The following is a 12,716-nucleotide window of genomic DNA, read 5'->3' as shown; positions in this document are numbered from 1 at the left end:
TTTAGTTCATCATAATTTAGAAGGTATAACAGAGCAGAGATTTGACATTCTTCCAGAAAGTATTCAGAGTGAGATTGGTCTGCAACCATGTAACTCTCAGCATGGCAATCACTGACATCAGAAGGTCAGTAATATCTGGCCTGTTTAGTACTTTGACAGGGAGACTAAGTCATGAAAGGTTCAGGGAAAATCTCCTCCTAATGACCTATTTTTTCCTGAGAATTTTATTGCACCAATCTAAGGTAATTCCCTATAAGGAAAATCCATTGGTGCAACACTCTTGTCTTTTAGAATATAGGAATAAAATGACATTGAGTGTGAAAAGTTACCCCACACACAATTGCTTAACTATTCTGCAACTTGGGTGAACTGGGGATGATGTCAGTCTGACCAATAGCAAAGTGTATGGCTAATGTGAAGACCTTTGTGGATAGTCCAGAACTGCATCCTTTCTAATGCTTGACAAAAAGTATTTTCTTGTTGTTTTTAAGTTGGTTACTCAAACCACTAATTATTTAGATCAATCACTGCACCATTTTATCCTTGTCCTGGGGAAATGCAGTCTTTAGATTATAACTAAGTGCATTTCCTCTTTGAAAATAAACAGTATACAAGTTTTAAATGCAAGCTAAAAAAAGTCTTAAGTATTTTCATCAGTGTTGTCACCATCTGCTCGCAGAAATTCATGGTTGCTTCTTTTTCACGTTAGAGCTAGTAGGTCACTTTTCATCCTGTAAGTTCAATCAGCTAAGAAGTTGTCTCATAGAAGCCTTCTAAACTGCACTTTATAATGACTCATCCAATACCTGCTGTATTGAGAAGTGTAACTTCTATTTTGTCTTTGTCTACTGCGTAGACACATGTCCTGAAAGAGGGTTGCTGTGTCAATTAAGTAAGTGTTCACTTTTCAGGTTTTTTGTTTGTTTTTGATGTTTATGGAGGTATGTCAGTATGTGTGTTAGCACAGCAGGCTTTCTGTAAAATTTGTGATAGACATGGTGATCAGTAACCATGAAAGGAATTATCACTACAATTGTTTTGTATCTTAAACTTTACTAACATATACATGTCTGTTTTGGTAGTGCATGTGCTTATGTGTGCCATGGCATATGTGTGGAGGTTCTAGGAAAACTTGGTGAAATCAGCTTCCCTGTTCCATCACATTGTTTCCAGGAATCAAACTCAGTTCGTCAGCCTTGGCATCAAGTATTCTTACCCACTGAGCCATCTCTGTAAATTCAACACTTGACTTTAATATATATCTATTTTGTAATTGACACATATGGAGCTCAGTTCATGCACACACTGTAAAATGTCTGTATAGGGATAGCTGGCATATCTTGAATATTCATTATTTGAAGAGCATGCAGTTGTACTAGCTATTTTGAAATATTTAATAATTTCATCAACTCTGGTTACTCTCTTATACCATCTTAACATTGATGACCATTCCTCCTCTCTAACTGTATGGTTCTTTCAACTTTATGGTGAACTCACACACTTACCTCAACCTATACCACAGAAACCAAACTTCACCATGGATTTGGCAAAGCTGTTTCTCTAGAACAGAAATACTTAGCCTGAGCTTCTTTCCAGTAACACTTAAATGGCAATGCCTGCTTCCATTCCAAAATGGTGGCTGGCTGCACGTGTTAAGCTCCTCACTGCTGCAGAAATTCGTGAGCTTAGACAGCTGAGGAGGAGGTATACAAAGTTCACATCACTCAAGGGTCTGGTGGCATTCTGTCTCTTCTGCTGCCCACTGTGTCCAGGTATGGTGCTTCAGTGGCACTGGCTCACGACAACATCTTACCCCGTGGTAGAAATCACCATCTGGTGTGAGTGTTCCTTTTCTGTCAGCATCACCCTTTCACGTTCTCGATAACAACAATACAAATGTCCAAATATATTAACTTTTGATTAAATGTGTTGTCTAATAACAGTTTATGCACTACCTTATGCACTATGGGCTAGAACAATTATAATTTGGGAATTGAGGATCACTGAGAACATGATTCCAGATTATTAATGTGACTGGTTTCCACCAAGGTACAAAGCGCGAAGTTCTGAAATGGAACTGATGGTGTGGAGTTCAACACTTCCTATGTTAGCTAGCTGTGAAGTTTAAGTATGTGTGCACTATTGTCATCTGTGTGATTCTGGGCAAGTTACTTCATCTCTTTTATCACTCAGTTTCCCTACTTGTAATGGGAATAATGAAAACACATACATCGTGTGTGTGTGTGTGTGTGTGTGTGTGTGTGTGTGTGTGTGTGCTATACAAACCAACCTAGAAAATAGGAGGAAAAAACAGGAAGGGGATGACAGACTGTGTGCTGTCTTCCAGGGTGGCCATGTGCATGACTGAGCCCGCTCTGCCAGGCTGTGTCCTTTCTTTATCTGCTTGAGCTCTGTAGCCCATGGAGAAGACAGCAGTGAAGGGATTTTCACTAGTGTCTTTTTTACATGATGTTTGCTTGAGAACAATGAGAATTATTCAGGACCAGAGCTGGTTAGAATAGCTTTGCTTTCCTGATCACTAATGCATGGAAAGTTCCTTCAGAGGGAGCTTCTGGAGGACAGATTGGGTCAGTGCACTTGCAGCTCCTTTTTCTGTCTAATCTCAGACATTCTACAAAGAGGAACAAACCACAGACTGGATGGAGGAGGCAGAACAGGTTCCATGCTGTTCCACTAAAGACAACCGTGCTTCACAAGACTAAGTCAACTGGGTGGATCGTGTACTGAGCCTCCTTAGGGGGCCCACTGACTCAGCCTTTTAAGAATAAACTACATGTGTTAATTCCAACTGGAATCACCTGCCTATATTTTCCAGTGAGCTTATTTCCCCATGTCTTATCACAACACTGTGTGCTATGCAGACAGCATAGAAATATTTGCTATGAATTCCAAGAGGAAAAAAGCAGGGGCTTTCCCCCAAGCAGCACACATTTCACCACAGCTGCTTTTTAAAACAGATTTTATTGAGAAACAAACATGTTCCTCTCGGTCGCCTCAAATGGTCCATCAGTTCTATATCAGTTTTAGGTCACATTCTCCTCTGCTTGTCTCCCCCACAGTTCCGCATCCCACACCCAGTAAGGAACTGTGCTATGTTGTTTGGTTTCTGAGACACAGAAACTGGAAGTGCTGCTTGCTTCTAACCCACCATCATGAATCCTCCATGACAGACATTTAGCCAACATCAGTCTTGGTTTCACACAGCACCTACAGACCACCTATTGCCCTGCTACATACTTCACTCCATGACACCATTGCTGTTTTCTATTTATTATCTTCTCATCCCCTGTCACCATCTGAGGAAAAGTCTCTTCAGTAGCCTTGCCTGGGTCCGCCCCTCAGTACAGCCCCCTTTCTGCTTAAAGTGTAGCCTAACACTGGACCCATATTACTATGTACACAGATTCTCTGTCAAATATCTGAGAGCAGGAGGGAGCCTAGGGCCATGGATGCTTATTCTATTACAGAAGGGTGAGCACAAAATGAAAATCAAAACAAAATTCAAGTTAATAATGAGCAAAACCATTGAGTTTTAAATTTTGCTTTATTTATTTATTTTTAAATAAATAAAATTTATTTAAATTTTTATTTAAATTTTAAAACAGTTTTAAATATTTTTCTCTACTCCTGAGTTTCATAAAAATGTAGTGAAATATGATCATAGCCTCCTCTATATCCCCATCCAATCCTCTAACAAAACTTTACATCTTCTTGTTCTTTGTGCTGTTGTTGTTTTACTGGTGTTTACCAATGAGTAGATTTTAGCAGGCAATATTGTAATCACGGAGTCAGCACATCCTTCACCTAAAAGAACATTGTTATTTTTTTAGATAGTTCAAATTAACCACCAAGTGTGTCAATTCATCTGATAATGCTGACCCATTCTGTAATTCAGAGTGTTGTTTGTTCTATAATTACTTCAATTCCTAGTTTCATTGACTGAGATACATTTCCCCCTATGTATCTTTATTTGATTTGTGAAGAGTTGAACCAGTAACCCCAAAATAAGACTCATGAAGTAATGTCCCTCTGTTAGCATCAGCTGCCACGTGTCGACATCCTTTTCTGTGTGTAACCATTCTACAATTTCCTGGGATTTGCATGTCCATGGTCTTAAAGAAAACACACATCTTAACTTTACTTAACCCAGAAAATAATATGTCAGCCTAAGGAATACTCATTTTTACACAGAGACTTCAAACTTAAGAAAACATATTTGTTTGAGCACCTATGAGGGTCTCATGTGTAGTAAAAGACTCAATAAACACACAACAAAAGAATCATATAGGGAAAGTTTAAAAATTATACCTAAAATAGAAAAGCAGAATAACTGCTGTACTTCGTAAGAGATGTGACTTCAAGTCAAGGGGGAATTTCATGTGCACACAGCGATCTGATGAGTTTTGTGCATGCAATAAATTAGTGTTTTGCACATGACAGCTGTTGTTTCTACCGCTACCATGGGACTGGAACAATCTCCAGACAAGCTGTAGAATATTACACGTTGGGCACTTGGTAATGTCACAACTGTTCTGATGGCTGTCATCGTTAGTCATTTAAACATAGTGCTCCAAGTGTCCTTTGCCCTTCTTCAGCATTTTCTCATTAATTTATATTGAATCCATGAGGACATTAATCTGAAATACCTTAAACTTACTTTTTGCTTGATTTTGTATAATTTTATATGCATTTCACCCCCTTCTTCCATAACTGCTTGTCTTCCCAGATTCCTCCCTTCCTTTATTCTCTTTTTTATTAATTTTTACTTTTACTTTTTCTTCTCCTTTTTCCCATTTTTCTTAATTATCTTTTTTTTCCCCAAGCAGATATTATTCTAAATTTCCGAACAACTTATGTCAGCAAGTCTGGGCAAGTTATCTTTGAAGCGAGATCTATTTGTATCCACTATGTCACGACCTGGTTCATCATTGATTTGATTGCTGCCCTGCCCTTTGACCTCCTGTATGCTTTCAATGTCACCGTGGTGAGTAGAAACATCTTCCATGTGGCTTTTATGTGCTGTGTTTGATTTGCATGTGTTTGGTGTTAAATGTTGTTGGCAGTTGGTGCTCACTGGGGTTTGTGCCCTCAGTAATAAGGATCCTGAGATATTCAGCGGGACACAGGCCAGATTCTGCACTTGAAGAGGTGAAGCTCTTCTGATCCCTACCTTCAATGCTCAGAACCAGATAAAGCACAGAAAGAAAGAAAGAAAGAAAGAAAGAAAGAAAGAAAGAAAGAAAGAAAGAAAGAAAGAAAGAAAGAAAGAAAGAAAGAAAGAAACAAAGAAACAAAGAAACAAAGAAAGAAAGAAAGAGCTGGGCGGTGGTGGCGCACGCCTTTAATCCCAGCACTCGGGAGGCAGAGGCAGGCGGATCTCTGTGAGTTCGGACCAGCCTGGTCTACAAGAGCTAGCTCCAGGACAGGCTCTAAAGCTGCAGAGAAATCCTGTCTCGAAAAACCAAAAAAAAAAGAAAGAAAGAAAGAAAGAAAGAAGGGAGGGAGGGAGGGAGGGAGGGAGAAGAAAACCTGGATTTGTCATAAATTTTGACTCACTAAATAATCCTTTAGTACCAAAGCATCACTTTAAATTTCTAAAGGAAATCAGCTGGAGAATTTGGTGGGGAATTGCAAACATTTCTTTAACTCTGTCTCTGTTATTTCATTATTCATTAACACAGCTAACTGAAGGCTGATCAGACAAAAAAGAATGTTAGTCTTGGAGTAAAGGAATTTACCCGCTTAAATGACACAGTCTCATAAACTTCAGATTTTTGAGTTAACACCTGCACTCCTTCTCCTTCCTGCTTTTCACCATGTCTCTTCACGAGGAAGAACGTCTTCCATTTGTAGTAACAACTATTTTTACATTCAGTAAGGGACATTTTTAAAAACTGTCTTACTTATAACCAGAGAGATATTTAGGAAGACCAATTTTGATTTTGCACGTGGTTTGGCTGTAGTCACCAACTTTAACCTGTAAAAACAAAGCACTAAGTAGCATGAGTTCAAATTAAACAAATTCCCTTACCAGTTGATACCAATTCGTATAAATCATATCCTTTTGGTTTCCAAGAGTAGCAAAGTGATCAGAATTTCAAATGCAGATATCAATCTATCCCAATTACTTAGTGCAGGCTGACATATTTGCATATTTACTAATTTTCTGTGCCACGAGAGTTTGTTTGTCTTTTTATTTTTCTTTTTTGAGTTGGAAGTTAGAGGGTGATATCATTAGGAAAAAAGCTACCAAGAAAGAAAAGTTAGCACATAGTATCAAGCCACATGACACTGAATATTTACCTATTGAATTTGAGATTTCTCTCTTTTTGAGACTGAATTTATCTAGATAAGTACCATGATGAAATGCAATGATTTAAAACAAGGATTTTGCAAAACTGCAAATAATCTAAAAAATGTTTATTAGAAGCTGAGTTGGTATTTATGCCACGTTAGGACTAAATCTAATCACAATTTTTTTTATTTTATTTTTTTATTTAGTAAAAATTTCTGCCTCCTCCCCGCCTCCCATTTACCCCCCTCCCTCCTCTACTCCCCCTCCCTCTCCTGTCCAGAGAGCAGTAAGAGTTCCCTGCCCTATGGGAAGTCCAAGTTCCTCCCCCCTCCATCCAGGTCTAGGAAGGTGAGCATCCAAACAGGCCAGGCCCCCCCAAAGCCAGTATGTGTAGTAGGGTCCAAATCCCGTGTCATTGTCCTTGGCTTCTCAGCAACCCTCATTGTATGCCATGTTCAGGGAGACCGGTTTTAGCATTTTATTTCTGCTATCAGAAGCTTCAAAAAATTATGTAGAGCTCTGAAAAAAACAAAACAGAATCTGGCATAATCTGCCTATGTTAAGAGCTTATTAATGTTTATTAATATTCTAGGTCAGAATATATATATATGTATATATATGTATATATATATATACATATATATATATATATATACCTCTCTTTAGGAAAAAATGGAATAAAAATATTTTTAAAATCAGTCAAGTCCATAATAAATTAACTATCTAATTGTTGGACTGTATGACATAGCAAATTCTTAAGAAATTAACTAACAGACCAATAAACTACATATAACTACTTATTAATGGCAAATCACATATATATATATATATATATATATATGTATATGACTAGTGTTTGCATTGATACCAAACTACAGTACCTTAAATAGTCACCAGTGGGCAGTGATTAAGCAGAGTGCAAACCAGCCCATGGTTCACCTTTTCTACCAGGAATGGACAAGTCAAGCAGACAGAATCAGCTAGAGAGACCCTGTCACAGCTAGCAATCCATTCAGGAATGTGATAGTACATGCTTATGAAAACTTCTCTTACATTCTGAGACTAGAACCTTTGCTGAGCTCACAGACAAGGTCATAATATTCACTAAGATCACATAGACTTAGCCTGACGTCCTATTGTGTGCTCAGCCTGTTTGTTTAACCAGCTACGTGAGAATAATGTAACCTCACTAGCTTCAATTTCCTATGTAATCTACTTTTACAACCTAAACTAATGCATAGCTGTAATCTTAAATTATGTATTCTTCCATGCACCTGACTGAGATCAATGCATGTGTATATGTATGTGTATGGGATTTTTTGTAAAAAAAAATTAAATTTATTTTTTAAAAACAAAAAAAAATCATTGATGTATATTCTATTTTGAATGAAATTTCAGTCAAACAAAAGCACTGCAGAAGAACCTTACTGAAGCATAAACTTTCTTAATAAGAGCAATTTTAATCATGCCATGGCTCTTATTGTTTAGATAGATTCAGAACTGAAATTTTATTTAAACAGGATGAGAACTTTTGAAAAGCTTTGTTAAGTAATTAACTGGTTTTAAAAATTTATGTTGAATTTCTCTACATAAGTTATTTTCTTATCACTGTGCATGATAATATAATAAAATAAGTTAAAGAAGAAAAAAATATTTATTAAAATATTCTGAGTTCCCTGGCCAAATGGTCAAATAATTTCTGCTTAACACAGTTTGTTTTTAAATTAATTTTCTGCTTTGCTACTAAGTATGAATAGAATTTTTATGGTCTTTTTTGGTTACTGAAATAAGATAATTTAGATATGTAAATAATATAGATAATAAATATATATAAGAGATATTCAGTGCATCATTGCTGTCTAACTTAACAGGTGAGATTTTTGTGTTGGGTGACAATGTCACTGATCTCCTCCCCCTTTTGCTCATGTCTTCAAATCCTGGATCAATGCTTTGTGAATGCTGGAAATCAGAAAGAGAAACAAGAGGGAGAAGAGGCTTTCTGCCAGATACACTGCTCCTCCTTTTCACTGGCCTGGTCACCTAAAAAGCAGCACAAACCTGCTACCCTTAACTAAGTTAATAAGCACAAAATATTCTAGTTTAACAAAAAAAAAAGTATTCAAGATATTCTGTTCCTTTCCAACAAAACGTGATGAGGACAACTTATAACTTAGACATGGAAACTGAAATGAGCCTGCTCCTCCCAGATTTTAAATGTGTCCAGTGAATACATTTCCGTGGAAGAAACTCAAAATGCAGTACGGACATCAGAAAGTACTCTGTAGATGTTGGCTCTGCCTAGTCCTAACTGCCCTTGGCAAATGTTTTTAATACACTCATATATTCACACATTGAAATGTACCATGCATCTCACTAAATGTTTCTGTGAAAGACAAAATTAGGAATGACAAATCAAGTGGAAAGGAAATAGTGTAGATCACTTACCATCATGGAGTATCAAAACTTCCTATAGTTCTTGAGCAAGTTAATAAAATATGTCTATCTAATGCTCTGCCTAATTTCATACATCAGGAAAGATCTTTTATTCCCACCCCTCGGTCACACATACTTCTGTTCCCCCAGTCAGGAAGATAGACATGTCCAGTTGGTGAAAGTGGAAACTGCTACCAGTTGTAACAGATACACCTGTCCACAAGTAGTGTACAATTCTTATTTGTGATAATCCAGGGTACCCATCCCAAAGGGAGTAAGATTTATGACCTCCCCCATTCACCAAAAACCTGAATTGTCATTCAGAGAAGAAAGCCGTTGACTCTGCTGAGAAAACACATTTAGTAATATTTTTGTTTGTTTGGAATGTCCCAGCATATCACCAGAGCTGACATGCCCTACTTGTGAAATGGCACATAGGGAAGTTTCGTATTCTTTCCCGTACCACCCCCTCCAAGGCCAGAGAAAATGAGTCATGTGTGCCCATCCTGCACTTAGATGGTGTCCTCCACTGGGAGTCAGCACAGGCTCATTTCACTTAAAACTGTCACCTGTCCAGCAAATTCAGCTACTGATCAAACTCCATTCACAATAGCTCTCTGAATCAAACTGTAGAGACTGTTAAATCCTAACATGTGATTGTGTGTTCCACAGCAGCTTGATAAATGGTAGATGAAAACTTGATTCTAAAGGGAGAGAGCCAGCTAAACTTGACCATAGAGAGTACTAAGAAGACATAAAGAGCACGATATTCATCCAGTTCCCAGGTGCTCAGCAGGTAAAGGTGCTTCCTGCTGAGCCTGATGACCTGAGTGCCATCTCAGGAACCCACATAGTAGAAAGAGAGAACCCACTCCTAAGAGTTATGCTGTGACTTTCCCATAGGAGGGGCATCTGTATGCATGCAGGCAGGCAGAAGAAAAGATGAGAGAAAATGGAGAAGGGGAAGAAGAGGGAAAGGAGGGGAAGGAAGAAGGAGAAGGAAAAAAAGTTTAAGAAAAGATTGTATTATATTTAAGAGTGTAATTTACAAGATTAGGATTGACCACAATTTTGTTGAATATCAGTTCCTATGTTGAGATATAAATATCTTACATCTTAAAGATCTGTCAATTCTTTATGTGTCCATTAATTCTTTTTGGGGGGTGTTAATTTAGTAGATTTATTGGTTGAGTTATTGTTTTTTTCATGGTTTATTTTTTTATATTTAAAAATTTCCATCTCCTCCCCTCCTCCTCCTCCTTCCCTCCCCTCCCCTCCACCCATACCCCCCTCCCTCCCTCTCCAGGCCAAGGAGCCATCAGGGTTCCCTACTCTATGCTAAGACCAAGGTCCTCTCAACTCCCCCCAGGTCCAGGAAGTGATCAACCAAGCTGAGAAGGCTCCCACAGAGCCTGTCCATGCAGAAGAATCAAAGCCCAGCACCATTGTCCTTGGCTTCTCAGTTAGCCTCCACCTTCGGCCACATTCAGAGAGTCCGGTTTGGTTGCATGTTCCATCAGTCCCATTCCAACTGGAGTTGGTGATCTCCCATTAGTTCTGTCCCACCGTCTCCATGGGTGAACGCACCCCTCACGGTCCTGACTTTCTTTCTCATGTTCTCCCTCCTTCTGCTCCTCATTAGGACCTTGGGAGCTCAGTCCGGTGCTCCAATGTGGGGCTCAGTCATTTTCTTCATCCATTGCCAGGTGGAGGTTCTATGGTGATATGCAAGAAATTCATCAGTATGGCTATAGGAACTGGCCTTTTGGGGCTCCCTCTCCTCAGCTGCCCAAGGAACTAGCTGGGGGCATCTCCCTGGAAGCCCGGGAACCCCTCTAGGGTCAAGTCTCTTGACAACCCTCAGATGGCTCCCTTAATTAAGATATATGCTGCCCTGCTCCCATATCCACCCTTCCTGTATCCCAAGCATCCCATTCCTCCGAGCTCCCCCCATTCTCCCCTTCACGCTTTTCTCTCCCCATCTTCCCTTGGCCCGGTCTCGCCCCACCCTCAAGTTCCCAATTTTTGCCCGGCGATTGTGTCTACTTCCAATATCCAGGAGGATTACTATATGTTTTTCTTTGGGTTCACCTTCTTATTATCTTCTCAAGGATCCCGAATTATAGGCTCGATGTCCTTTAATTATGGCTAGAAACCGATTATGAGTGAGTACATCCCATGTTCATCTTTTTGGGTCTGGGTTACCTCACTCAGAATAGTGTTTTCTATTTCCATCCATTTGCATGCAAAATTCAAGATGTCATTGTTTTTTGCCACTGAGTTATTTCAAGCCTTTCAAACACAGGCAAAGGCACTGTTTTTCTTAGAGATAAGGGAAGATGGGTAATTGAGGGAAGAATTGAATTCAACTGACCAGTTGGTTTCTAGGCAATCCCTCTGAAGATGCTGACTTCGTCTGTGATTATATTCTATAAAGGGCAAACTAACTGTAGCCAGACTAACCATAGGCAGACTGACTGTAGCCAGACTAACTGTAGCCACAAGCTACAACCACTCCTCCTCTGTTGTAGTCCTGGCCAAGGAGTCTATCCAGCTGTTCCTGGTGAGTTGATAGTCTGTGTTTTCTGCTTTAGAATGCTCTCTGAAATTCCAGAAAGTTGGTTATAGAGCAGGTAGTAGGTGTACCTCTTGTTAACACTAATTCTGATTATACCTGGATTTACCAATGTTGGGTCTCTTTCAATTTATGCCTAAATTTGGGAAAGTAGCCCTTGAGTCAGAAGTCTAAATATAAGAAAAGACAGAGATGCACCAAAATTTCCCATTCCACTTGATTTGTCTTCTGAAGAGTCTGGAGAGAAGCTCCAGGTCTGAGTGCCTCACTGTATGTTTGCTCTGTTCATTGATGGTGGCAGAAGCTGGGTAGTTCACAGTGACACAGAAGGTGCCACTGGGACTTGAGTGTGAGGTACTTACTAAGTTTTGGAGTCAGGATGGGTTTTAATTGAACCATTAAAGCTTCAGAAAATGAATACCAAAAAATTATTAAATTAAGATTACATTATTATGACTTTCTAAGATTTTATTCAATATGTATGGATTACTCACAACACAAATCTATTCTCTGTATAGGGACAGCAGAATTGACAGAAAACATGTTCAAGGTGATGGAGACATCTTACACTCAGTATGTTTTACTTGCACAGCATTATATACACAATCATACACAATCAGGTAGAGAATCAAATCAATTATTATGAAGGAAGTGTTTGCAGGAACAATTAAATAAACTTCTGTAACCTTTAGCCTACCTTGCCCCATCCTTTCAGCTCTTGATACAGTATCTGAGGTCAAAACACTCATCAGTATGGCCACAGTGGTGAAACCACCATCATTCTTCATTTCAGAAACTTTCCACCTTGGGTGTGGGTTCCATCAGACACTATGCTATGAGTGCAGCTGCTGTGCCAAGCCATGCTTCTCTGTCCCCACCACAGGTGTCCCTTGTGCATCTTCTGAAGACTGTCCGGCTGCTGCGTCTTTTGCGCCTTCTGCAGAAACTTGACCGTTATTCTCAACACAGCACAATTGTCCTCACCCTGCTCATGTCCATGTTTGCTCTCCTTGCACACTGGATGGCATGTATCTGGTACATCATTGGAAAAATGGAAAAGGACAGCCTTCTCAAGTGGGAAGTCGGTAAGGGCTTCTGTAAAATTTTCCACTTTTAGTTAAAAGGGAATGTTGTGTAGCGTGTGAGGGAAGTGAAAGGTGTTCGTGAATATATTTGGTCTAGTCATTTATTTATTAAATTCTTATTACAATGAATTTGTAGACCATTCGCATCCGTATATAATGTACTTTCAGTGCATTTTCAGTAATCCTCCGCTCTCCTCTCCCGTGCCCTCCTCACTCCTATCTTCCCCCATACAGCTTTATAGATATAGTCCTTCTTACTGACCTTTTTCAATTTAAAACACAAGTGACAAAATTTTTTTCAAGAGCT

General features: G+C 39.1%; 1 protein-coding gene across 1 annotated transcript in view; it reads left to right on the top strand.

The window, feature by feature from the left end:
* Kcnh8 (potassium voltage-gated channel subfamily H member 8) overlaps positions 1 to 12,716 on the top strand; it is a 463,803-nt gene that overhangs the window by 272,762 nt on the left and 178,325 nt on the right. Inside the window, exons 6-7 of the mRNA XM_038342973.1 lie at positions 4,848 to 5,005; positions 12,208 to 12,409. Of these exons, the coding sequence (XP_038198901.1) occupies positions 4,848 to 5,005; positions 12,208 to 12,409 (360 nt within the window). The remainder of the gene's footprint in view (positions 1 to 4,847; positions 5,006 to 12,207; positions 12,410 to 12,716) is intronic.

Source organism: Arvicola amphibius, chromosome 9, assembly GCF_903992535.2.
Source record: "Arvicola amphibius chromosome 9, mArvAmp1.2, whole genome shotgun sequence".
In the NCBI taxonomy this organism is placed as follows: Eukaryota; Metazoa; Chordata; class Mammalia; order Rodentia; family Cricetidae; genus Arvicola; species Arvicola amphibius.
This window is presented reverse-complemented; position numbering and strand designations above follow the sequence as displayed.